Here is a 27,344-nt window from a genome sequence, read left to right on the forward strand (position 1 = left end):
TACAAACTTTAGAAACTCTTTTTTGTCATTCGGTTTCATAGAAAAGAATGCAAGATCCCTTCTAGCTTTATCACTGTCCCTATTCATCCATAAACCCCTTCGTATGCCCATTCTTTCCAAATCAAGACGAGCTTTGATCGTGTCCTTCGCCTTCCCCTCGATATCTAGAATCGTGCCCACCAATGTGTCGAATACATTTTTCTCAACATGCATCACATCTAGATTGTGCCTCAATTTCAGTTTCGACCAATATGGGAGCTCAAAAAACATAGGCTTGTGCGCCCAGTTCAAATGTGTAGAAGGTCTGGTCCGACTCACTGTTTTTCCGAACGGAGCAAAATCCAAACGGTTCAGCTGTTCCAAGATCTCATCACCGGACCATTCTCTAGGTCTGAGGCGACGCTCTGTGTTCCCGTCGAACTCTTTATCTTTTCCCCGCCATTCGTGGTCCCATGGCAACCATCTCCGATGACCAAGGTAACAAACTTTTCCTGCGTGCCAACCAGAAGTTACATCTTCCTTGCATACAGGACATGCCATATAACCCTTTGTGCTCCACCCAAAAACCATTGCATATGCTGGGAAATCATTCACAGTCCACATAACTGCTGCCCGCAAAGTGAACATCCTCCCAGTTGATTTATCGTACGTGCGAACACCGCTTGTCCATAAATCCTTCAGCTCATCAACCAGAGGCCTTAAGTACACATCAATTGACCTGCCAGGATCCTCCGTTATCAAAACAGTCATCATCATGTATTCTTTTTTCATGCATTTCCAAGGCGGCAAATTATATGGGAATGCTAAAATCGGCCAAGTGCTGTGGTGTTGGTTTAGAACCCCATACGGATTGAATCCGTCAGTGGCAAGTCCCAATCTAACATTTCGGGGATCAGCAGCAAACTCGGGGAACGCTCGATCGAACTCTTTCCATGCCTCCCCATCTGCAGGATGCCGCATCACATCATCGTCTACCCGTTTTTCCTTATGCCATCTCATGTCTGTGGCAGTATGCATCGACATATACAATCTCTGCAACCTAGGTTTAAGGGGCAGATAACGCATCACTTTTTGTGGTATCTTAGTCGCTCTATTCTGGGATGTCATTTTGAACCTCGACTCATTGCATATAGGGCATGTATCCAACGTTTCATGCTCTTTGTAGAATAACATGCAATTGTTTTTGCAAGCGTGGATTTTTTCATAACCCAATCCAAGACCATGCAACACCTTCTGTGCATGTTTATGGTCTTTCGGCAAACAATTGTCCGTCGGAAGCATTCTCTTGAAAACCCCCAAAAAGTAATCAAAACACAAGTTCGACATACGATACTTTATTTTTCCGTGCATTAGCTCCACAATGGCAGTGAGAACGGAAAAACTCTCGCACCCCGGGTATAACTCTTGGTTGGCATTTTTTAACAGCTTTTCATACTGTTCAAACTCCGCACTGTCTATTGGTGTAGGCACGTCATCTTCCCCTTCCTGATTGATGTTGGTCGATGCGAATGGAAAAGCATCCTGTATAATACCCATGACTTGATCATTAGGATCCACAATAGGTTCAACATTGTCCACTCTTGGGGCATTTGAAGACGAAGCATGGTCTACTTGTTCGCCGTGAAGGTTCCAAATGCTATATGTTTCAATCATTCCATTCCTTACTAAATGAAATCCAACATTTTCAATTGACTCAAACAACGTGTTGTTACACCTCCTACAAGGACAACGGATTCTAGTTGCACCCGGGTTGTGTCTACGTGCAAACTCAATAAAATCCTCGATTCCATCCAAGTATTCGTCTGCGCATCTATTCGGGTTCTGTATCCACCTTCTGCTCATAATTCCTGAAACCACAATCACGACACAACAATCACAACAACTTCATACGAAGTTATAATGTCACCTTATGCCTCCGGTAAGGGCCCTATCCCATTCGGGAATGCATAGTCCTGTCACGTAACCTACGGTTACATGAGATTAGATTTCGACGTGGATTAATTTCGGCAGCATCTCGACACAGTTCTTGAAGTGGGCATAGGTATAAATACCTACGTACCACCCGAAGAACGTACCGAGATGACACCGAAATCTCCACAATCGAAACCTAATCCTGTAGCCGAAGATTATGTGACAACACTATGCATTACCAAACTGTCCAAATAATGGGACAATTCAAGAATTAATTGGACCGCAGTCATGCCTTACGCATCCATGCACGAAATCCAACTAATCTCGAACGGGAAACTACGTGTTACTAAACATAAAAATAAAAGTACGAAGTTAATTTCAATTAACTTCGTACATCACAACACATTGTGCTACGTCACGCACAATTTCACAACATTATAAACATATAACTTCAAAAAAAAAATACAAACATAACAAACAAACTTTTACAATAACATACCTTCTCAATCGTTCTCCACCAATCACTAATCACAAATATCCCTAACGAGAACAAAATTAATAGCATTAGTACGAATTTACATTAATACATTTAAACTAACGACACAAAATACATACCTAATACACGTACAGAATTCACAGTAGAGCAGCAGCAGGGAGGGAGAGTGAGAGAGAGGCAGAATGCAATTCTTGCATTCTGCCTCTGCAATGGCAGACACAGATATGGAGAAGAAGGACTTTGCGCGACGAAAAACAAAAAACGTCGCGCAAAACGCTGTCGCGCAAACTCACTTTTCTGTCGCACAAAACCAAATTTCCGTCGCGCAATCACGTGTCGACATCTATTTTTTGCGCGACGAAAGAAATTATTCGTCGCACAAAATTCCGTCGCGCATGTACAATATAGCGTCGCGCAAACTACACATTTAGTCGCGCAAAAGAAACTAATTCGTCGCGCAAGAGTGCACCGCTATTACACTTTACGCGACGACGGAATTTCCGTCGCGCAAAAACCCACCTGTATATTGGCGCCAAAAAAAAGTTTCCCTCGTGTTCTTACGCGACGGTTTATTGTTTCGTCGCGCTAAGTTTTCTTTTGAGACGAAAACTATCGTCGCGCAAAATTTTTTTACCGCCATAATAGGCGCCAATTTTCTGTCCATCTTTGCGCGACGAAAATTTGGTATTGTCGCGCAATGTTGTCATTCGCGACGATCTTTATCGTCGCGCAAGATTTTGGCGCCATAACATGGACTCTGCCACTTTTGTGCGACGAAATATATTTACGTCGCGCATAGCCTCTTTCCCGAGACGAAATTATTTGTCGCGCTAGTTTTCTGTACTTTGCGCGACGGAGAATTTTTTTCGTCGCAAAAGTTTTTTGCTTATTAAAACTTTGTCGTCGACGAAAATTTCGTCACAAGAAATAGTAAATACGTAATTGTGTGTTGCACTTTCCACTGCAGAGGCTGAGTATATAAGTGCTGCTGAAGCAACAACTCAAGCAATATGGCTCAGGTTTGTTCTTGAAGATTTTGGAGAGTTACCAGCTGAAGCAACCCCTTTGCAGTGTGACAATACATCTGCAATCTCAATATCTAAAAATCCTGTGTTTCACCAGAGGACTAAACACATTGACAGAAGATATCATTTCATAAAAGATGCCTTGCAGCAAGGAATTGTTGATTTGGTATACTGCCTAACCAAAGAACAAGTAGCAAACATTTTTACAAAGGCCTTACCAAAAGATAGATTCAACTATCTCAGGGATAAGCTTGGAGTTGTATCAGCTCAAAGCTTAAAGGGGAGTATTAGTGTATAAGCTGTGAGCTAAGTAAATAAGCCTTGTTCTTAATTGAGTATTCATTTAGTCTTGATTATGACTGATGTTAGGCGTTAGTAATGCTAAGTGGTAGTTGCCACATGTAAGAATTCTAGATAGCAGTTTTGGATGAAGGGCTGTGATTCTCTGTGATGTCAGAGAATCTAGCTATCCTTTCTGTTATAGCTCACACTGAGTATGCTTATGTAACACATAGAAATGCAATATAGCAATATACTGTTACATTGATTCTCACTCTCTTTTCTCTTGCTTTCTGCTCTCTCTTCCTCACTCAATATACTGAGAACACTAACACAACTAAGCATGACTTAAGCATGACAACTAATGTATTATTAAATTTCAGGCCAATGCATGCTTCCCACTTTTCCCATAAAAAAAGAAGAAAACAAAAACTTCAGGCCACTGCATGCTCTCCCTCTTTCCCATAAAAAAGAAAGAAAAACAAAATTTCTAGCCACTGGAACTCCTACACCTAATCACGACATGTATTTCAGTTGAGGTCCCTGCACTATAAAGCTTGAAGTCCCTATACACCTAATCACATCATGATCTGAGTTTCTTCTTGTCAATTCCAGTAGCTTTTCTGTTGCATTCTTAAATGGAGATCTGTTTCTCACACATAATTGCTTTTCTCACCGTAAGCTTGTGATTTGAATATTCTCTATGATTTTATTTGAACCTTATAATTATTAGTTTCAATTTTATTTTTATTTATACTAATGATAGTTCAACTTCAAATGTTGCAGCTCACACTGGTGGCGAGGGCAAGCTATGCTGCTGCTGCCAGAGATACCACCTCAACTTTACCACCTCAACTTCACTACTGGAACTCTGTCTTCCCAGGCACAACAATGCCAAAAGCTCTCAGTGAACTCGTCCAACCTGGTATGTGTTTCTATTTACACATACCATGCCCTAGAGTGCCAAAAGCTCATCTTCCAACATTCTATTGATAAGCTAGCTTCTTCAATAACACGTTCATCATTTATGTTGCCCATTGATAATCTGCAGACTCAGTCGAGCCACCCAAGAACTTTGTCGGTTACAACCAGCACGGTGTCGAGGACAGAACTCTCTCCGTCTACACCCAAGACGACGATACGCACCTCAAAGACCCAACCCAAAGAATTTTCTTCTTGGAGAAGGAAATAAAACCTGGCAAAACAATGAAATATAGCTTGGGTAGAAATATACCAGGGGAAACTTTCCTGCCCCGTAAAACTGCAGAATCGATCCCCTTCTCATCAGCCAAACTGCCAGAAATTCTCAACAAATTTTCTATGAAGCCGGGGTCTGTGGAAGCCACTGTAATTCAGGAAACCATTCAAGATTGTGAAAGTGAAGTCCTTAGAGGAGAAGACAGATACTGCGCCACCTCCTTGGAGTCAATGGTTGACTTCGCCATGTCCAAGCTGGGAAGAAACGTTCAAGCAATCTCGACAGAGGTCGAAAAGGGAGCCACCCTGCAGAACTACACAGTAAAGCCAGGCGTGAAGAACGTGAACGAAGGTGGCAATTTCATTTTGTGTCACAAGCTGACCTACGCGTATGCTGTCTTCTTTTGCCACACATTTGGACAAACTAGGGCTTATGCTGTGCCTCTGCAAGGTGCTGACGGAACGACCGCTAACGCAGTAGCAATCTGCCACCTGGACACTTCTGCATGGAACCCCAAGAATCATCCCTTACAAGAGGTCAAAGTTAAGCCAGGAACCGTTCCGGTCTGCCATTATCTTCCCCAGGGTCATATTGCTTGGGTTCCAAACTAGAAAGAAATATCGTACCCTTTGTCTTTGTGGTTCTAATTGTAAAAGGAATCCCATAAGAATGGGCTAGCTACTATTGTATCAGCTCTAATATAAATAAAAATCAATTAGAATGCCCTATAAAAATGTGGAGTTTAGCCACCGCGATTGGTCCAATAACAAAACAATGTTATCCTCATTCAAGTGTTTTTCAACTTCAGCATACGGCAAGAAATTTATTTAAGTATTGTTCTTTTTGTGTGTGTCAAAAGTTAGGAAGGGAAAAGGAAAAAACTCACACACGCATACCACGGGGAATCTGAACTTATGCCTACTTAAAAGCACATCAGAAACCTGGGTCAATCCAACTAACACTCCATTGGTATTTAAATATTGTTCAATTGACAAATATGAAAATCCTTCTAGTAAATTACATGTAAGAGAACATAAATATTGGCTTATGAAGGAGCCAACGGGGTCTAGCCCCGCTTGGATTAAACTGAAAAAAAAAGGAAAAAAGAAAAAAAAAAGATTATAAAGGAAAATAGTCAGATATAACAATTTGGGGTCTTCATGCAAAAGAAAATTGTACAGTAAAAATAAACAAAAATCTATGATAGTAAGAGCATCTACAATAATCATGCTCTCTATTTTTTAGTTAAAATTTAGCTAAAAATATATAAAATCTATTTTATGAGCTCTCTATAAACTTTTAACTCCAATCAAACTGTTTAGAGCATCTCCAACCGATGTGTCAAACATGCCACATAGATATTTAACAGCTAAAAATAACATCTCACATCACTTCAATCGATGTGTCAAAGCTGATGTGGAATGAAGGCTGGAGGTTGAGATGTTATTTTTGACATCCCAAAAGCAAGATGTCAAATGAATATTTTATTATTTTTTCTTTTCATTTATTTTTAATTAAAAATGAATCAACACTAAAATGTAATAAAATAATAATTTAATTTGACATATCGGATGGAGTGTAAAGTTGTGTAAGATGTCAAATTGCCACATCAGCCATCAAATTTAAATTTGATGTTCGGTATTTGACATCTCCCTTGGAGATGCTCTTAGTTTAGGGAGTCATAAATGTTATAACTCTTTAATTGGTCCATCTCTCTATAAATAAATAAAAATTAATATATAAAAAAATAGCATTAATTATGATTTCCACCACCACATCATTTAAGTGTATTATTAATGAAGACTCCTAATATAAGTAATGTGTCTTCTAATATAATTAACAAGCATTAATGAAAATTCCTAATTTAAGTGATGCATGCTTTCTATTATAATTAAATTTCGTTAGAGACTTATCATTTACAAACCTAAATCGTCATAATTCATAACCCAACTTCTTTCCATGGAAATATTAACCACAAAATATAAAGTGAAGTTCCCTGAATATATGAAATATTTATCATCAGAACATTTTGAAAAGAAATAGAAAACATGTCCGAGAACATTTCAGGCCTTAATAGAGGGGCCGTTTTGTGAGAAGATATATTTATTAATAATCACAGCATGCAAATTATGTTATTTAAATCAAACAAGTTGAGAGGTTACCTGATATTCACAAACCCATGGAATCGGCATGAACCATATGATAGCAGAAGAGTTGGTCAGAACTTAAAAAAAACTTAGAAAGATGAGAGATTACCACTGAAATCGAGGTTACCTCATGCAGAGTGTAGTGAGACTTGCTACACAAACCCATGGAATAGGCATGAACCATGATAGCAAAAGAGTGGTGAGGCTGGTTCAAGTGAAAATCGATTACATGCATTTGAAAACCATAACAGGGGCTGGTCAGAACTTAGAAAGATGACCAAAGTACCCAGTGAAATCGATAAGCTTACGTCACGCAGTTTGTAGGGTTTTGCGACTTTGTCACACGAATGACGTTATCAGAATGCGCCATCAAAGACTTTTTCGTCGAAGTGTGTGTGACTATCAAATCATATTGCACAATCGAAGGCTTTCTAGTCAAAGTAGGACTGTCACATCAGATTATGCTTTCAAAGACTTTCTCGTCAAAGTGAGACTATTTCACATTCAACTACATCGCCAAAAACTTTCTTGTCAAAATGGAACTATCATGTGACAGTGTAGTAGAATAAATGTAAACAAAAGTTGTTATATATAAGTTTTTGTTGTCAAAGTGCGACGCCTTAATTCAAATACGTATATATTTTTAAGATGTGCTAATTCTGGATGCTTGAGAATGAGAAAATTTTCGATAGGGTAATTCCATGAGCAAAGATAGAATTGTATGTATGAGATGGCCAAACCGTAACACAAATATTGAAGATTAAAAAATAATAATAATAATAAATCTTGCAATAGTAAACAATATACAGACAGGAAAAGGAAAGTTTAAAAACGTTCTCCTCAATTTCATGTATCAAAGTGGAAGAGTCTATAGAAATCTCGTTTTTTTTGGCAAGGTTGTTATTTTTATTTATTTGTTCTATGCATAGGTAGATTGTTGGAAATCATATTTTTTCTAAATCTATTATGGATGTGGTGGTGGATGTGACCACGACAATGCTTCTTCAGGTGGTAGTGATAGGGTTCGTTAAATTTAGGCTCATGTGTTGTTTTAGGGTTTTGGTTATGCTGGGTTTGAGAGCTTTGTTTGGGCTTCTAGTTAATTTGGTGATGTGGGCTAGTAATTTTAATGTGGCTTTTGTTTACGTTAGTTTTGCTTTTAGCATTTTAGTTTGTTGTCCTCTTAAGATATACTTTAAATGTCTTTAATTATACCATTGAAGTTTATCTAATGATGTAACTCCGATTCCATCTGTCACTTCCTTCATATAGTCTGGTTTCCAAGCCAGAAATATACATTATTTCAAACCAGTCAGCTCTACATATGATCACCATTAAGGCAAAAGTTTGAAATTAAATCGATCCGCTCGATTACTTATTGTTACTATGTAATTCAACCTATACTTGTAAAGCATGTTATTGCCAAAAAATTCCAAGTAAAAATTAACCACACATAATTAAGGAAATATATAAATAATCGCATTTAAACAGGGAAAAAACTTACATGGGATTTTCTAAAAATCTATCTCACGGGTTTAAAACAAGGGCAGCTTTGTCGGCAGAGACGTATAATTTATAATCACAACATGAAATTTATTTCCTTGAATCAAACAAGTTGATAGGTTACCTTGCTACCCAAACCCATGGAATCGCCATAAATCATGGTAGCAGAAAAGTGGTGTGGTGAGGCTGGTTCAAATGAAAATCAATTTACAAGCATTTGAAAACCATAACAGGGGTTGGTCAGAATTTTAAAAACCAAATTAGAAAGATGACAAGGAATCCGATAAGTTTAGCTCTCGCAGAGTGTAGGGTTTTGTCAGGAGGTCGAGAAATTTGAGAAAGCAATCCTTGCTAAATGAGAGCTAAATAGAAAGAGATGAAAGTTTTGCACTGAGGGGAAAGTGAGATAGATATTGAGTGTGAATTGGCATGTGAAAGATTAGGAAATGGGTGTCAAGGTCAAGGTGGAGAGGGTCTTGCTTGACGTAATCAGAACATGTCACGCAAGATTTTCTTGTCAAGTTAAGAGTGTCACAAGATGGGGGATCCTCCGGATTGGGGGTGAGATCAATATCGTGTCGGGTAATTTTCTTTATTTGTGAAAATGATTGTACAAATAATATGATTAAACTGCATCATCAAAGACTTTCTCGTCAAAGTGAAACTGTTATGTGACAGTGTAATAATATAAAGATGATACGTGTTAAAATTTAATGATTAGTTTTTATTTATTAAACATCACATATTTAGTTAGCTTGTTTTGTCATGATATCTTTCTATGTATTAGTTTTTGTCATCAAATATGACGTGTTATTTCAAATTATTTTATAATATATAAAAAAGTATAATGTGTTAATGCTACATGCTTGAGAATGAGAAAAGCTTCAGTGGGTAATTCATGGCACGAGGTAGTACTAGTAGTATTGAGTGTGAAAATAATCCAATTAAGGAGGGTGTGTGCTAAAATTTAATTAAAGTTTTTATTTCTTAAATGTTATCTTTTACGGTAAACCATCTGTATTAATTTCTTTCTTCTTCTCTTTTGGGTCAAATTTCTTCTTCTTTAGGGTTGGTGGTGCGATGCGTCCTTTATCCGAGTTCCTGGAGCAGTTGGGTGCCAAGTTATTCATGTTATATTTTTCATGTCTATAGGGAAGCTAATTTTGTATCTAATCGCTTAGTCAGGATTGCGCTAAGTTCAAGTTGGGCTTTCCACAAATAGACCATAGTATTAGTTATCAATGCAATAGTATGTTTCATCCAACAAACAACATTCAATACCAAAACTACAATTCTAAGAATTTCTCCAATTCAGCATACGGTAAGAAGTTTATTCAAATATTGTTCAATTTACAAATATGAAAATTTATCTAGTAATGTAAGAGAACACAAATACGTGCTTAAAAGCTGATTAAAAGGAATATGGTCCGATTATTATGCAACCAGTTCGAGAACCAAACTGATGATACACATATTCATTGTCCCATACTGATGATAGTTCAATTTCAACTGTTGATGCAGCTCGCACTGGTTGCTGCTGCTTTACCTTTAGTACCTCAACTGCTTTACTGGAACTCCATCCTGCCAAACAAACTGATGCCGAAAGCTCTCAGTGAACTTGTCCAACCTGGTCTGTCTTTGTATTTACAACCTCAGACTCAAGAGAGCTCTCTTATTCCACCGTTTTACTTAGGGGTGGGCACTCAAATCGGCGAATTGGAAATTCGAGTCGAACCACACCGAAAAAAAACCGAGTTGATCAAAAAGTCAACAACCGGTCAAAAACCCAACCGGACCAGTTTGGACCGATTCCAAATTCAATTTCAAAATCTCTCTTTTCTAACTTTAATATTTATTTTTATATAAAATTGAATAATTTGTTAATTTTCAAGTAAAATAATAATATTTCAGTTGAAAATTATATTAAAAAATAATTTTTATAATCCGTTCAAAACCGAACCAGACAGTTTTTGAATTTTTTTTCATTAAAACCAAACCGAACCAAACTGGATGAATAGTACCAGATCAGTTCTAATTTGAGGCAAAAACCCATCCAAACCGAACCGTGCCCACCCCTAGTTTTACTGATAAGCTAGCTTCTTCAACTTACATGTATATTTATGTTGCTAAATAATTTGCAGACTTTGTCGGACCAGCCACTAACTGTCAGTTACAAAAAAGACGATGTTGCTGCCACTGACAACGTTTTCTTTGGTTACAACCAAGACGCTGCCACTGCCGCTGCTGACAAACTTTTCTTTGGTCACAATCAAAACGTTGTCACTGCTGCTGACAACATTTTCTTTGGTGACAACCATGAGGCTGCTGTTGGCAATCAACTCCTCAAAGACCCAACCCAAAAAGTTTTCTTCTTGGAGAAGGATGTGCAACCTGGCACGACCATGAAATATAGCTTAGCCAGAAATTCAACTAGGGCAACTTTCCTACACCGCAAAACTGCAGAATCGATCCCCTTCTCATCTACCAAACTGCCAGACATTCTCAACCAATTTTCAGTGAAACCAGGGTCTGTGGAAGCCAACATAATGACGGAAACCATTCAAGCTTGTGAAAGACCAATCCTTAGAGGAGAAGAAAGATATTGCGCCACCTCTTTGGAGTCGATGGTTGACTTCACCACCTCCAAGCTGGGAAGAAATGTTCAAGCAATCTCGGCAGAGGTCGAAAGGAAGGGAGCAACCATGCTGCAGAAGTATACAATAAAGCCTGGTGTGAAGAAGCTGGCAGGCAAAAGACTCATTGTGTGTCATAAGCTGAGCTACCCGTAGGATGTCTTCTACTGCCATGCAATGGGGAAAACAAGGGCTTACATGGTGCCTCTGGAAGGTGCTGACGGGACAAGCGCTAAAGCAATAGTGGTCTGCCACGTAGACACATCTGTATGGCACCCAAAGAATTTTTCCCTGCAAGCACTCAATTGTAAACCAGGAACCGTTCTTGTCTGCCATTTTCTTCCCGACGCCCATATTGCCTGTCTTCCAAACTAGAAACCTACATTACTTGAATCCATATTGCTTCCATCATAGCAGTTTAAAAATGGGACCCTTCTGGTCAGTTGTATGATACCAACTCCAATAAAAAGAAAGAATTAATGCCATAAGTATATGGGTTGTTAATGATTGGCCTGGAAAGGTTGCAAAGAACCCCACGATTTTCCAACTTTCAATTTGACTTGCAAGGGAACTGGAAAAGAAATAATTAAATAAGGTACCGTAAACATATGTCCTCAAACTATCAAATATAAAGCAATGTATCCATAGACTTAAAAATATACCAAGAAGCGAAACAGCATTTTCCATGCTCGTCTTTAACAGTAAAGCAGCTTCCTTTATCACAGAAGGATCAACTTCCAGTACTAATTCATCATGTACCTGGATGGAAACCACCAATAGTTCTTAAGCTCACAAGTTCGCAACAACATTACATAAAAAACACTGTGACTTGTAACTGAATCAAAAGCATGGTGCAATAACAAAGCTAACAAAATAAAGTAACTTAGAAATTCCATATATTTTATTAGTTTACTTATATCTTCTTCCACATTTCAAATTCCCCTAAGAACTTTACGAAAAATAATAGAATAATAAACGGCAAGAAATTTCCCAAAGCAACCTGTAATAAAATTCTGCAGCGGCCCTTCAGTATATGTAACTTTGTTGCAAGTTGAGAAGTAGAATCGGGCCTTTCAGCTCCTTCTACTATCACGGAGTATATATTTATCATTGCAATCTTGATTATGTCAGCAGCAGATCCCTGTAAATGGAAGACATTAGTACAAGAATATTACAATTTTGTGGTTACCTTTAACCCCCACACCCCTCATCCCCACAGAAGGGAAGGAAAAAGTTGTACCTGACATATAGAATTCACAGCTTGTCTCTGAGCCTTCGACTTTTCTTTACTGTTTCCAAATTTTATTTTTGACAAAAATCGTTTTCTTCCCTTAAGGGTTTCGATGTATCTGCACAACAATGCAGATAATCAACAACAGTTGATATAGCTTTAAAGTAATGTTTACAAAAGTTCAATACATTTTCTTTTACTCAGAAAGAAAAAGAATGCTGAAATTAAATCAATATCAAGAAGTATTTGTTATGAAGAGATTCTTCTTCCAAAAAATTTCCAATTATCACTAAGGGAAGAAACAATAAATTCTGAGAGCAAAACAAAACACATGAAAACAATGCATAAACTTTTTCCTCTTAGGCCAAGAAAAAATAAATAAAATCACTTCATAAATACAAAAACTATTCACACTAATCGTACTGACAATCTGCGTATTTAGAAGGAAAAGTTAATATGATCAAAGAGTTGAGTAATCAGACAAAGAATAGAAAAAGCCTATGCAATTGTAAGCAATAGAAACCAAAATCCAACATGGTGTTAGATATAATAGCAACCTTTTCTTAGACGAGTTCAACAAATTATAGCAACAAGGAAAATAGTAAGATGTCCCCACCCTTTCTTACGGCAATCTGCAACTGCTTCATTGAGCCAAGAAGCAACTCCAGGAAAAGAACTTCTAAAGTTTTGTATTTTTTCAGAAGCTTCTTCTGGACTGCAGTCGAGTTGTTCTGCAAGGCTGTTAGCACCCATTCCATAAAGAATGCCATACACCAACCTTTTGGTCTGATCTCGTACATGAGAACTAACAGAATCTTCTGAAATCCCAGTCCATCTAGCTGCTATCATGGTGAAGACATCACCTTCAGGCTTACTAAGGGGTTCAATAAGTACCGAGTCTTTAGAGAAATGTGCCATCAGCCGCAATTCTATCTGAGAATAATCTGCAGTTAACAGTAACCAGTTGTCCTGCAATAATAGGAAGAAAAAAAATCAACTAATGTACACCATGGAGTCGCAAAACCCAACCCCTGCTCCTTCCCAACATCCCACAAACACATTCATCTATCTAAACATTATGTATCCTTAACCCTCCGCACATCCTCCTTTCCCAAAACCTCAAATCTCCATCACATATAGCTTCACAGTAAAGTTGGCCTCCCCTTCTCTCCAGGTGAAGAAAAAGAAAGGAGTATTCACTCGCCACGTTGTATTAAAAACATACTGTTGTTCCACATCGTTACTTGTGCATTGTCAAACACTCAAAATGGTAATAAATTAAGATGTAATAAAATGCTTCTTGACAACAGCAGCTATTTGCAAGAGAAACAGAGCTTTGGGGAGATAGGGGTATTACTGTCCGGTTTGCCTTCCAGGATAAATCTAATAATAATACAAAAATAGCCTTTAAAGACATTAACAAGATAACCATTACCTGAGTAGGAATAAAGTAATCCCGAGCATTAATGTTGTAATAATCAACATTAGTTTCGCTTCCTTTTTCATCCTTACGTATTTTGAAGTCAACCATATGTTCAACACACTGCATATATAATGCGATAATTCATATAACAATTAAATTCAAGTTGTTAACAACTGGAGGAGTGGGAGGATAGAATAAAATGACTCATGGGAAACACAAACCTGGAGATTAGGTTCCTCCATTGAAAGCCGACCAGTTGCTGTTGATGTTTGGAGCCAATGACCGTGTAATGTGTACTTCTGTGTCTTCACGGATAGCCTACCGAGTGAACAAATTGATCCCAATGTACAGTTTAAGAGTTTTGCCAATGTCCGGTGCTCTTTAATGACTGGAATAATAGGATGCTCGTCCCTGAAATGAAATCAAAGCTTCCTAATATCAACGGCTTGGTGGTGTACATGAAAATAGAAGAGAAAAATCACAATGTAACAACAATGATAAAAGAACATTAATCATTAAATAGATATATGACGGACGGGCAGAAGCAGCAGTTTAAGAATTTAAAAGTACACGTGTGTATTCACAACTCTCAGCATGTGGTATTCCCTGTTGTACCCAACCTAGATTGGAAAAATCTATTGGGAATGGGTTTGAATCACATTGGAAAGCCATTTTTCAAATGCAAACCCACAAGAAAACTTATACAGCTTCATCTAGCATCCACAACAAATAATAATAATAATAATAATAATAAAAATAAAAATTCCAATGCCATGTTTTTGGACCTTTAATACAACACTATCAGAATAACCTATTCTTCGAGGAATATATGAAAATTACTACAAATATTAAGTCTAATCCATTGATGGTGCTCATAAGAACAACAAGAAACAACCAAAAACAATAATATTCACAAACTAAAAGGATGACACCCTACTCTGGGGTACACACCACCTACTCAACTTGGCATATGCAAATAGTGGTTTCCATTTCCAGACAGCAATTACTAATTTGCCTCACCATCCAAAACATTCATGTCCTAACTTTTAGGAAACGTTTCTTCCACAAATTAAAGTTTAGACTTCAAACAATGAGATGCTGATATCAAAAGATACAGATATTCAAGTGTGCATGCATGAATAGTCAAATACTATCTCCTTCAAATGTCGGCTATTTAAACATAACAATCTAGACAGGATGGAAGTCTCTATGGAACCAAATAAGTAAATAGACAATCCTATTAAGTGGAGGGAGAGAGTATAAAGTATTCCAATAGCTAATCAGCACAAGTGAATTCACCTTAGATGGGTAAGGTTATGAGGTATGATAGAAGAAGAGAAGTCTCGCTAATACCTTAATAAATCTAAGCAATGCTTGTCCGTACTTGGATGTTGTTTCCCTTTATTGCGCCCTTCTGGTATGGGCAGCTTTAAGTGTCCATACAACACATTAGCAATATCTGCTGCTGTATATAATGAAAACGTCATGCCAGCCAGTTTATAAGCTTCCTTCTCAAGCTGCCTTAGCTTTTTCCCCAACACCTTGCGTGCTTGCAGGCATCCCTCCATGTCAAGTCCCACTCCCCACAGCTCCATGTCGGCAAGAATATTAACCTAGAAAATAAACAAGCAATAAGCTAGTGTCAAGGTATCTACCCAATGAAGAAGTATAACTACTGGGTTGGTGGTTCCAACTTCCAAAGAAGAGAAAAATATGCATTCCCTTCCACACTTAAGGTTGGGCAATGGGCACTGGTTCTCAAGCACCTGACTAAAACAGTGGCATTAATACATGCAAAAGCCACTACAGGAGTGACACATCTAAAATATTTATTATTGCCAAAACAAACAATAGCAAACCTCTTAAATAGAACTTCTCTAAATTTTGACATATTTTCCCTTTTTCTTTTCAAAGAAGATCATTATTAAAAGAATGATGCAATGAGAGAAAACAATAATTACACAAAGAATCCAGCAATTTCAAGTCTAGTTTTCATTGCAATCACAAAACTCTTTGATATTTTGAGTCCCCAAATAAAACGAAACCCCCTTGGGAAAATAAAATCAGATATGATGGAAGAACTGACCAAAGGGATTTCTACATTTACGAGTGCCTCAGTAAGGCCTTCAGAAACAAGTAACTTCCAAAGAACAGAACATAAGGCTCGTATTTGTGCAACCCGACGGCAGCAACCATTATGTGCAGCTCTTCGCATCTGATTCTTCCACCTGCCATTCCGATTTGCAGCTGCTGCAGCCTCACTGGATAACCTTTTCTTAACTTCCTACAAATCAAATTTTAAGGTTTAAATGCAAATTGAACAATGATGAACATCTGAATATTACTTGAATGAAACAATTAAATGGTTAAATACTTTTGCCTTTAAGAAATGTTTTGATGGAAATGATAAAGTATCTGCCATTATTTTAAAAATGAACAAGGAAAAAGGAAGAAATCCTCTGAGAAGACAAAAGAACATGCTTGATTATGGAGTAATGCTAACATTACTTTTTATTTTACCTTTTCCAGGTTAGGATTAGAGCTTCTCTCCTCATCAGGCCAAAGAATCCAGGCCACAATGCACATGTCAATTCCATCTTTTATATGAACTGGAGGCAACAATAACAACGAGCTGTCTATGATTTCAAAACAAGTACTTTTCCCTGCAATATTTTGGCAACCAAATCTCTGAGCATGAACTGCAGGGCTTTTAAGTGCCTGAATCTGAATTTTCAACTTCCAAGCAAATTTTCTAACACCTCTTTTCCCCATTATTTCACCAATCCTTTTCCATCTACGTCTAGCCATCTCCAACATATCATCAAGAGGTAACACATTACTTCTATTGCCTGATCCATTCAAATGCAAGCATTCATTTTTACTGTTGTCAGACCACAGCAGATCCTTAGGAATATTGACATAATACACAGAAGAATTTTCCCAACAGATGGCTATGCCATGTATTTCAAAGGGGGCAACAGAGTTCAATTCTGATCTTTTGTTGTAGTGAATATCAAAATAGAACTCTGAGGTGGTTTCCCACAGATCCAAAAAGGAATCAAATCCACCAAGAGTATTAATTGCATGAATAGGGCCTTTGGCACAAGCATTGCCCTTAAATCCAGGAGACAAGTTCACCCTTTTGCAGCGTTCCTGTTTTTCAAGATCAAAAGACTCATCAGATACCCTGTTTCTATCACCTAAGCTTTGTAACTGAACATGGTCAGTCAAATCAGCATTTTTGTTCTGATCAAAAGCCGCCTTAAGCTCATCCCCAAGGGTAGCAGACCCTTGAATTGGTACTGTAGAATTATCAGGACCAAACTTAATTTGCATGACACCAGTTGAATATACTTCGGCTGAAGCCACCCCACCAATATCTGATGTTTTCGTCAACTTTTCTCTGCTTTCTAGTGCAACCTTTCCAGAAAGAACCCTTCCTTCCAAAGATGGCTTAGCAGCATGCTCCATGCGCTCAACAATAGGAAAGCTACTAGTGGAGTTATCACCAGAGGAATTTCCTGCTCCTTGCATACTGGGACTTCCACCACCAGATGAAAATACAGGTCGATAAAATTGTGGGACATCCAATCCAAGTGCTTTAAAAGCTGAGAAGGCAGCAACTCTTGCCTCTTCAGCCTTTTCAAGAACTATTTTGTGTGCACCGTTCTTGATCTTCTTGGCTACTCCTAAATGGATGCGCCTTTGAGCTGAACCTTCTAAAGTCATATTATCAACTTGCCAATATTAGGAGAGAATGCAGGAAATAAAAAACACAAAAAGTACATAAACCTTAAAGATATAGTAGAATCACTACAAAAACTCTATCTATATAAGAATCACTTCAGTGCATCACCTTGTTCAGACCATGATGAAGATTCAAAAAGAGCTTTAACTATTTCAGCGACGGATGCTTCAGCAATTGCTAAAGGCATACGCAAGCCAGCTTTATAGAGTGACCTTGCTCGAGAACCCTACAAATCAACACATTTATACATTTTAAAATTTATATAAAATTAAAAAAAAGACGAGTGAGCATCTGTCAGATATCAAAAAAGGAGGTTTGTCCATGCGGAGTACTTTTTACCAAACCTTACATAAAATAGGAAAAATAATAGAGTTCACTTACCTTAACATATGGAATTGTAGTAAGCTCTACAATCTCTGCTCTTACTCCGAATGAAACACGATTTTGGAACTTGCAAACCAAGCCTTCGAGATCATGCCATCCAAGCCTCTCACAAAACATGGTCAACATAGAAGCAAACCTTCCAGCATTCTCTTGTAAGGCCTGCACCATACCTCTGGCCACTTTGAATGCTTCACATACCTCAGTGATAGCAGCTTCCTTCACCACAGATTAAAAGGTACATATTTAGCAAGACTAAAGAAAAACAAATCTCACAAAACTATACCAAAGTAATTGCAATTCATATAAAAAAAGAAAAGGATTTACAACCCCATGCAAGTGACTAAACTGACAAAAAGAAAGACAACTTCAGAAACAAATTGCATGTCACCTCCCCTGTACTTCTGTTGAACCAGGTAAAAAAGAAGCACACACGAATACACGTGAATGCATGCTACAAGCTCAACATGTATGCCCCTGTGTGTGTGCCTAGGAGGTAAAAAATTTGAATGAGGAAAAGAAATATGAAACCTGAACTAGTCTTGAAAGGATGAGAGCAACATAGAACCGTTTACACACTCGAAGTATCTGATCATCCTGAAGCACAGTATTGTTTGTGATTCCAGGTCGGTTTTCATATTTTCCATGCAACGCTTTCATATTTTCTCTAAACCTGTTTGATGAACGCATAGGTGCACCATGTGCCATGCGCATCAAAAAAGGTTCTGTCACTCCAATACGATTGCCAACAGACTGCATTCCAGAAAAGAGAATGAGAGAATTTTAAAATCCATAAAACCAATATGATCATCAAACAAAAATTTCCATACACCAGTCATAAAATTCTGACTTAATGCTCATTGCTCAATTCACAGGGCTAGAGACAATTGTAAAATAAATTCTGCCAATGAACCTTAAAAACATGATGATGGACAGATATTGATAGAACCTACCCGCTAAATTAAAAAAATAATAAATAAAATTGTGCAAAAAGACATACATTTCAAAGAGAACAGGAGTTCAAAACCCCTCAAGGTGTATAGCCGATCAGGCTCAGCTCTTGATAATTCCACAAACTCTTAGTTAGCATAAAACAAGTTCATACTTTAAATATGAGGTCATCTAATGTCTCCAATGAAATTTTAAATGTTCTCCACAAACATATCCAAATATAAACACACACACACACACACACACACACGGAATGATTAATCATCAACTGCTTATTTGGTAAGAGGAAAATTACCTGGTCAAGAGCTGACAATTCCATGAACCGTTCATAATACAGTTCCCAATCAGGCTCCATATCAACATTTATTGGTGTTACTAGGTAAACTAAATGCAAATCAGATGCAAGCACAAACCCTTCTCTTGCTCTTGAAAGATCATCCAGCACAATCTAGAACATAAATATGAAAAAGTATAATCAATGTCAAATACATTACCTAAATTCCAACTAAAAAAGATCAACTAACACAAAGCGGAAGATACTCAGTCACACAAATGAATATCTATACTGATTAACTTATGCTCAATGCCATACAGATGGCAAAAGATATCTGGAAAATGAATATATAATATATATAAAGAAAGTAAGAATCTTTACAAGTGATTCTTCAGGGCATAGGGAACTGCCAAATGCTGCACGTCCAAGAGGTGTAGTACTGTATAACTTAGTATCGTCATTCCATTCTACAAATTTCCTGTGGCACAACCACCGCAGGGATTCCTGTGCTGATTTCACCACATCCTGAAAAGGTTTAGTGGAGTTTAGAAGTGTGCACCTAACATATCGATGAATGTCATTAGCAGTTTGAACCATTCCCCCAGCTACAACTTCTAAGATTGCATGGGTCATTCCATTCATATCTTCAGATAGACAAGAACGCAATGGCAGACAGCTTTCATTAATAATTCCCATGATTCTTTTTATCTCTTCTGGCTTGCAAATAAGTACCTAGTCAAGTGAAGAAAAAAAAAATTAAAATAATTGAAATGGATAAACCTACTGATAAAGCTAATATAACATGAATTAAGTAAAACTGCAAAAATAAAAAAGGAAATTGCACAAAGATCACTAGATACATTTAAAACGAACTGCTGGCACATAAGAGGACCCAGGAAGAATATAAACAAAAACATACACTTTCTCCTTTTGTATCTATTCCAGTTCGACCAGCCCGACCAGCCATCTGTCTGTACCTTGTCCCATCAATAAAATCACGACCAATCCTGGGCTGGCGAAAAATGACCCTCCTAGCTGGCAAATTAACCCCAGCTGCTAAGGTAGATGTAGCAGTTAAGACACGTACAAGGCCTCTACGGTAGCAGGTTTCGACAATCTCTCTCTCCTCAACCTAAGAAAAGATAAAAACAGACAGATTCTTCAGGAAAAAAGCTCATCTACTAACTTTCTGAGGAAACTAACAATCAAAATAATTTTCAAAAAGGAAAATAGCAAGAATAATTAGTAAAATTTAAAGGGAGACAACCCAAAGAAAAAACAATTACCGTGAGCCCAGCATGGTGATAAGCAACACCAGCAGGAAGAGTTTCTTCCAAAACTGGATCCAGACCAGCAGGACTCCTTCGTAAGGCATCAATAGCCAACGTGACATCCTTAAATTGACTGTCATTACTGCGAATGTTAACTGAAAATTTCTTGAGAAATCTTGAAACATGCCTTGCAGTTGATTCACATCCTTTTCGACTAGAGCAGAATATCAACACGGAAAGACCCTCTTGAACAACCTGAGATACATTCCCTCAGTTCATAATTTATCAACTTCCAAATTACTGCCTGAAAACAGCTTCACTCAAAAATGGAATGTAAGAGGTCCCCACCTCATTGCACAGTTCCACAACATGATCAGGATCTTTACCACTAAGGTCAGTTGCTTTGGGGATCGTTTTAACAATTTCCATTTTCTTGTTATATAGGGTGTTACCGACTTTAATATATTCTTCTAATGGCACAGGTCGAAATTCTGTCTGGTACAGTGCAGCCTGCATGAATATTTGTGGAAAGTTATGTATGCAACATGGCCAGTCACACTGTAAAGCTGGAGAATCATAGAAAGATGTGTGGGCTAAGAAGTAGTAGAGTACTTTTTACCCTCCCTCAACCCAAGATGTTCAAAAAATGTAACAAACATTTTTTGAACATCTACAAAATTATCAAGAGAAAGTGCTCTTGGTCAATTTCATATAGAAAATGTCAATGACACAGTTTAAACAATCTTAATTATAGATCAACAAATTAAGTTTAATATGGTAACTACATACCCCACTTTCTCTCTTCCTATTGTAACTTCCATCATATCACTTACACATCGTCTCTGTGTGATGCATCCACTTTATAATTTTAAGGTAACAAAACCAAAAGTTCTAATAAAAGATAATATGAAAAACATGTACAGTGGAATTCTTTATAAGAGTTGACGCATAACCTATTGATCATAAAATCTTGCTAAAATATTTTAAACACTCATAAGCTAGAGGTTAAATATCAAGTTGCCCATAAGAATTGAAAATACAACAAATTTAAAAACATAGTGGGTCTTTTCAATCACTGTAAAGGTTAAATCTAATCAAGTTAGTTGATTGCCTCATTGAGTCATTGGTGTCCAGAAATTTCTTCTACCAAAACAAGACTTAACTATTTCATTAACTTTCCCTTGAAAGACACAACTTATGAGATGTTTTACTCATCATATACAGAGCAACTACATTAAGAGTGGAATTCAAGCTCCCATATATAAAGTTCCACAATCCAAGTAAATATTTTTGTATCTATATTCTTAAATCAATTGGCAAACACCCACAGCTAGGCAGCACTAAGGGACCTGCAGGTGTTAATGATAAACTGCCTACAATCAAACATCTGTTCAAGAAGGATCATAGTTAATGTTTTATAGTTCTACTTACCTGAAGCCAATCAGCAACTGCTGCCACATTTGGCATAGTTGCACTCATCCCAACAATTTGGAGACCATGAGCAGGGTCAGCCTTACAACTGCTCATACCTGAACTTTCTCCACTACTTGATTCAGAATTTCCTTCACCAGCTGCGTAACGAAGTTTTGTCAACAAAAGTTCCAGAAGATAACCCCTACTTGGATCGCCAACCTGTTAATAGTTATAAGAATGAAAGGCATTTAAATAAGTCCACCCAAAAAACAATTACCAAATGAAGACTAACCAAACTGAAAAAGAAAAAAGCCCCATGAGGGAAAAATATAAAACTTGCATAGAAATTGTAAACAACTATTGACAGATAACCACAAAGATATGCTTTAAAGTACCATGTGCAGTTCATCTATTACAATAATTCCAATTTCTGAAAGACGACCCTCTTCCAGCAGCCTGTTTATCAAAAAGTTTGCCTTTTCTATTGTGCAGACAGCTACAGAAGTATCTTTGGGAAGTGTTCCACCACCTTGGTTTCCATAGTAACTACGAACACGCTTACCAAGTGGTTCAAGAAGTACGTCCAAATGTTCTGCCTGCACCAGATAAGACAGATATCTAAATTAATATTATTTATAAAAAAAAGAAACAATAATCTTAAATTGCAAATTTATGGGAAAACAACAATATCACCTTTTCTGCACAAATTGATACATAGGGAAGTACAAGTATAGCCATTGTTCCCGATGATAAGACCCTCCGCAACATTAGAATTTCTGCAACAAAACTTTTGCCAGCACTGTGGCCAAGGAAGCAAGGCTGAGAAACATATGTAGATGCTTTACGGGCGAAAAAAGAAAGGAAACCAGTATAAACTCTTTTTACAGAACTCCATCGTTTAAAAATGTGATATGAACGTATAATTTCAAAAAAAATTATATTAATAAAATCTTCTCATACATCAACTGGAAGCACAAAATAAATGGAAAAGTAGAAAATCAATAAATAACACACACAATTGTAGCTCAAAACTCTGCAAATGTCACAGGGTTTTATATATGTTTTACAACCTTATGAAACAATTCAAAAGCACACAACGTGACAAAAAAGCTAAGATAAATACCAATTGCATCACTACCTTGTTGATGCGCAATATACAAGATTCCTTCTCTGCAAAACACCTTCCACCTGAAGGCAGTCAACCTGAAAAATGGAGAACGATGTACTTTATGCTTCAAACTAATTGGTTCCAATATTGAAACACAACAGCTCAAACATAAATATGGAGAAAAGGTACATATATCCAAAGCCTTAAAACAATGAAATCATTTTTTATTTTTTCAGTAAAGTAAAAATGATGAAATCCTAGTCTAACAGCAAGGATAAGCATATTGTTGGTTCAAGGCAAAACCACCACACCAGATCATCTGCAACTACGTGCATTTAAGTTGAAAAAATTAATAAAACATAATCAACCTGATAGGTTGGGATCATGTCATGTACGTTGGGAACAAAAAATATTGGCAAGAAAATTGAGGTGTGCAGCATTGTCCATCGTAATTATCTGATAATCCAATTTCTTTCAGAAAGAGAGGCATGTAACATGTTTTCAAATGATAAAGCATCAAATCCCAAACCAGACCTATTTTCCATTAGAGGAACAAGAAAAACAAAACAAACAAACAAAAAATCACCATAACCCAATCACATATAAACTCTACAAGCCAAAACAAAGAAAGTATATGAAAAATCCACCCATATATCAAGAGCACAGAGCACTCAATAAACCTGCCCTCCATAAGTAATCCACCACAAATATATGAACCGAGCACTGCCTCATATCAGAAATCTAAAGATACCTGCCAAGGATAAAGTTTTGAAATTCCTTTCTTTCTATATAGGCTGCATATTTCTGGTGGAAGCCAACTGTTCAGATCTAGATGATCTTTGAGTGGCACAAAACTTGAAGGAGTACTTGCTTCGTCAGATTCATGGTTACCAGTCAACTTCACGACTTCATCAACTGGTGAATAAGATGTCATATCCTTGCCTGTCAAATCTAATTTCATGTTGGTGACTGCATTAACAGAATTTGTATATTGATCTCTAAACGTCACTTGATTTTCCTGAGATTTGTTGCAACGGATCATCATAGTATTTCTCAGACCTCTATGGTCTATAAGACTGGATTCAGATTGCTCGCCACCCACATGAGCCACACTCTTTAAGTTGTATGCATCCAAATGATGTGGTACGCTTTTATCCAAATTTTTGTCCTCACAAGAGAAATCAAAATGTTTAACAGGCAGTGGGGACACTTCTTTATCTAAATCCTTTCTATGCTTCCCCATTGGCCCTGTATCACCACCCTTACCCATCCGCTCACCTTCATCCAGAATTTCCTTTGACTTGCCGTCACAGCGTGCATTTCTCAAATTGCATGAACTTTTACTACGATATTGGCCATCTGCAACACTAATTACTCCTGCTGCCTGTGCACACAGACCATCGGCAAGTTGAATTGCATCATCCCAAAAAGCTTCTCCAGGTGAAAATGATGAGCTTCCACGTGTCGACTTGGGGGTTTCACGAACACTAGTTTTTCTAGTCAGCGAGCCTGGTGTATAGCATTCAAACATGTCTAGAGATAGTTTTGCTTTATTACTGCATGCTTTCAGGGTTGGTTGAAGCTCGAGCAGTTCATTAACAATGGTAACCTGCCCATCACAATATTAATCAAGTTTAATTATATCTATAAGAAAATGTCTCGTTATGAGTTTAACTAACTAGATACCGCATTTTCAGAAGACCTAAATCATATACCCCATTTTTATCAACACAATCAGACTGCACGGCTTCAGAACTCTTCTCACTAGAGTAACTGGTTTCATGTTCCACATGCGACTGATTGGTAATGCAATGCCTCTTTTTAAATGTCTTATCCTCCCGGTCAAGCAAAGATGGGCTAGCTTGTCTCTTATGGTCATTCACCTTCATCTCTGACAGAGAACTTTCATTCGGTTGAAGATCACTGAACATGAAAGGATAAGGAGTTTAGGAGGAAAAAGAAGAAAGATAGAGAATGCAGAATTTGAAATATAAGAGGTTAGGGATAAACCAGCCAATAACTTATCACCAGGGAAACGAGCAGGAAAACAATAGATAAAGATAACAGAGCTCAGAAATAACAATGTATATACAATGGTGCACAAATATTTACAGTAAGGTACAATACCTGCAATACAAAGACAAAAAATCTGCTGCAAAGTCTTTGAGCTCTGCACGATCTTCGCCTTCTGTGAAAGCTGGGTACTCCTTCACATCACCCACCTTGGTTAATTGCCTTGATGTTTCCTTCTGATTTGCTTGGGAAACATCATTAGCTTCAGAGTGCAGTTGAGAAGACAAAGGGAGCTGTTTAAATTCATCTTTCAAGGAATTATCAATCTCTGATGTCAAATTCCTTCTAACTTGGTCTTGCTGGGCTAAGGAATCACAAACTTTGTAAGAAGGCTCCGAAATGATATTATTTTCCTGTGAAGCCAACAAATAGTTGTCCAAAGTGCCTTTGGCACTGGGAGAACCTTCTACCTTAACTTTGACATCTTTTTCATTTCTCCCGGACTTCAGAACAGGTGATAAAGGCTTCCTTTTCTTTGAAGCAAAAAACTGTACATGCAAACAAATGAAAGGAAACTTGTTGAGTTATGTAAAACTGGATTTCTAAAATACTTCAATTTCATGATTAAAGATTTATAAATTCATCTAGACTTTTTAACCCAGTAAAGATCCCAGTCTTTCCTCAAAGATCACGCCTCTTTCCTAGTTGAGGATGTGTAAGAGATGAATAAAACTGCAATATCTATATGTCTATCACTTGGATTCGATAAGGACATCCAAACAGCACAAGATACAAATTACCTGCTAACATCCCCACAAATCAGGGACCCTTATGTATTCTTGTAACCTTATGCAACAGAAAAGTATAAAAATCAAAAGGACACGTATTCTTCCACTTTCAAATTGTTTTCTCAGTCATTTGTGTATTTCACATATAATAGGTATGCAATAATGCTCTTCGTTTGCTCATTTTTCTTGTCAACCACATGGAAAACAATGTGTTTGTAAATCCATCGATTTCTACCGACTAAAACAATGAAACTACAAAAGGAAATGTGCGTCAACAAGAAATCCAAACAAATTGTCCTACAATTCTTCGAATAAGTGCGTGAATATATGAGAGAGTACCTGGAAGTTTAAATTGGTAATCAACCCTATGAGTCCTAGGGTTTTAACAAAATTTTAATTGGGAGCCAAACCTGACTGATGCGCGACCGAGGAGGCGACGCCATGGTAGAAAGCGCAGAGTTCCGCTGCGAACGGAAATGCCCTAGAGACCTGTGGCTTTGCGCTCGATTTGTCCTCTTAAACCGAGGTCGGAAAATGACCGCTTCACTCTCAGGTGCCGATTGACATAGTTCCACTTCCACATGTAGACGAAGACACTCTAGTACAACAGTAGCGTTTTTAAGCGGTCTTACCCGGGAATTGAAAATTGAGATATTTAGTCAAATACCCATTCTTAGCACTAAAACTATAAATAAACCCTACACTATTTAATTTCTATAAACATACCCCAAAAAAACTGGCCCTATTGAATTTAATTTTAATTATTAAATTACTTTGATACCCCATTGAGTGTTTTGGGCTGTTTTATGAGGTTTTTGGGTTGGGTTTGTTTTAAGAAATCAATGGCAATTTTGTAATTTAAAAGAAGTTAAAAGCCTTATTGTTATGTTGTAAATGGGTTTTGGGTGTGTTTCTAAAGTCCATTTCATATAGAGTTTTTTTATAATTTAGGCTCCAATATTGGGTATTATAGTGAATCTCCCTTGAAAATTTTCGGATTTGTAACAAAAACTAATAATAATATTCGGACTCCTTTTGCAATTTTGCCCCTTTATTGTTTCATTATTCAATTTATGCCATTAAAATTAATTTTAAATATATAATTCAATCTCAATCCAAACGTGAGGCCCAAATTCCACTTCACTAGGCCCACTTTCTATATAGAACGTGTGGGAAGACTCACACTCTAGTTTGGTATTGTTGTGCTGTGAAAATAATCGCTGTTAGATTTGCTGTGAGAGAAATCAATTGTAAGATAAAGCAGTTTAACGTTTGGTAAACTTTTTGTTAAAAGTATTGTTGATATTGATTCCCACATAATCAGAACATAATTGCCGCATAATCATTAAACTCAGCATCTCTTTGAAACTGGTTCCTGCATAATCAGAAAATGAAAACATCTCATTAGCAGCTTTACCTTATAGCTTTCTCTCACAGCAATTTTTAACAATAAGAGTAGAGACTTTCTATTCCCTTCCGACGTGGGACTCACATTCATGTATTTCATTCAAATTCGAATAAATAATTGATATTATCAGTCATGTTGTGACT

General features: G+C 37.3%; 2 protein-coding genes and 1 pseudogene across 3 annotated transcripts; 2 read left to right on the forward strand and 1 right to left on the reverse strand.

Annotated features, from left to right (window-relative positions):
• The first annotated feature begins 4,508 nt into the window (after window positions 1-4,508).
• Window positions 4,509-5,635, forward strand: LOC117615854 (BURP domain-containing protein 3-like). Its single transcript, XM_034345017.1, has 2 exons — window positions 4,509-4,636; window positions 4,763-5,635. The coding sequence occupies exons 1-2, from the start codon at window positions 4,603-4,605 to the stop codon at window positions 5,518-5,520; spliced, it is 792 nt and encodes a 263-aa protein (XP_034200908.1). The 5' UTR covers window positions 4,509-4,602; the 3' UTR covers window positions 5,521-5,635.
• A 4,976-nt stretch (window positions 5,636-10,611) lies between these two features.
• On the reverse strand, window positions 10,612-26,406 carry LOC117613916 (helicase and polymerase-containing protein TEBICHI). Of its 2 annotated transcripts, XM_034342532.1 has the most exons (27): window positions 26,204-26,406; window positions 25,120-25,553; window positions 24,708-24,915; window positions 23,744-24,601; window positions 23,023-23,087; window positions 22,578-22,683; window positions 22,280-22,480; window positions 21,903-22,103; window positions 20,820-20,981; window positions 20,487-20,726; window positions 20,120-20,332; window positions 19,760-19,932; window positions 19,582-19,639; window positions 19,222-19,374; window positions 18,507-18,728; window positions 17,976-18,194; window positions 17,703-17,820; window positions 16,367-17,565; window positions 15,933-16,130; window positions 15,200-15,459; window positions 14,068-14,257; window positions 13,859-13,966; window positions 13,040-13,392; window positions 12,433-12,541; window positions 12,193-12,333; window positions 11,855-11,951; window positions 10,612-11,763 (listed from the first exon to the last, which is right to left on the reverse strand). In XM_034342532.1, exons 1-27 carry the CDS (start codon window positions 26,234-26,236, stop codon window positions 11,693-11,695), a joined length of 6,390 nt encoding a protein of 2,129 aa, XP_034198423.1. In that variant the 5' UTR covers window positions 26,237-26,406; the 3' UTR covers window positions 10,612-11,692. The 2 variants fall into 2 exon arrangements, with proteins under 2 accessions (XP_034198423.1, XP_034198422.1); XM_034342531.1 differs by having other exon boundaries at window positions 19,582-19,932.
• Window positions 10,680-11,567, forward strand: LOC117618946 (annotated as a pseudogene).
• Window positions 26,407-27,344: the final 938 nt, after the last annotated feature.

Source organism: Prunus dulcis, chromosome 1 (assembly GCF_902201215.1).
Source record: "Prunus dulcis chromosome 1, ALMONDv2, whole genome shotgun sequence".
In the NCBI taxonomy this organism is placed as follows: Eukaryota; Viridiplantae; Streptophyta; class Magnoliopsida; order Rosales; family Rosaceae; genus Prunus; species Prunus dulcis.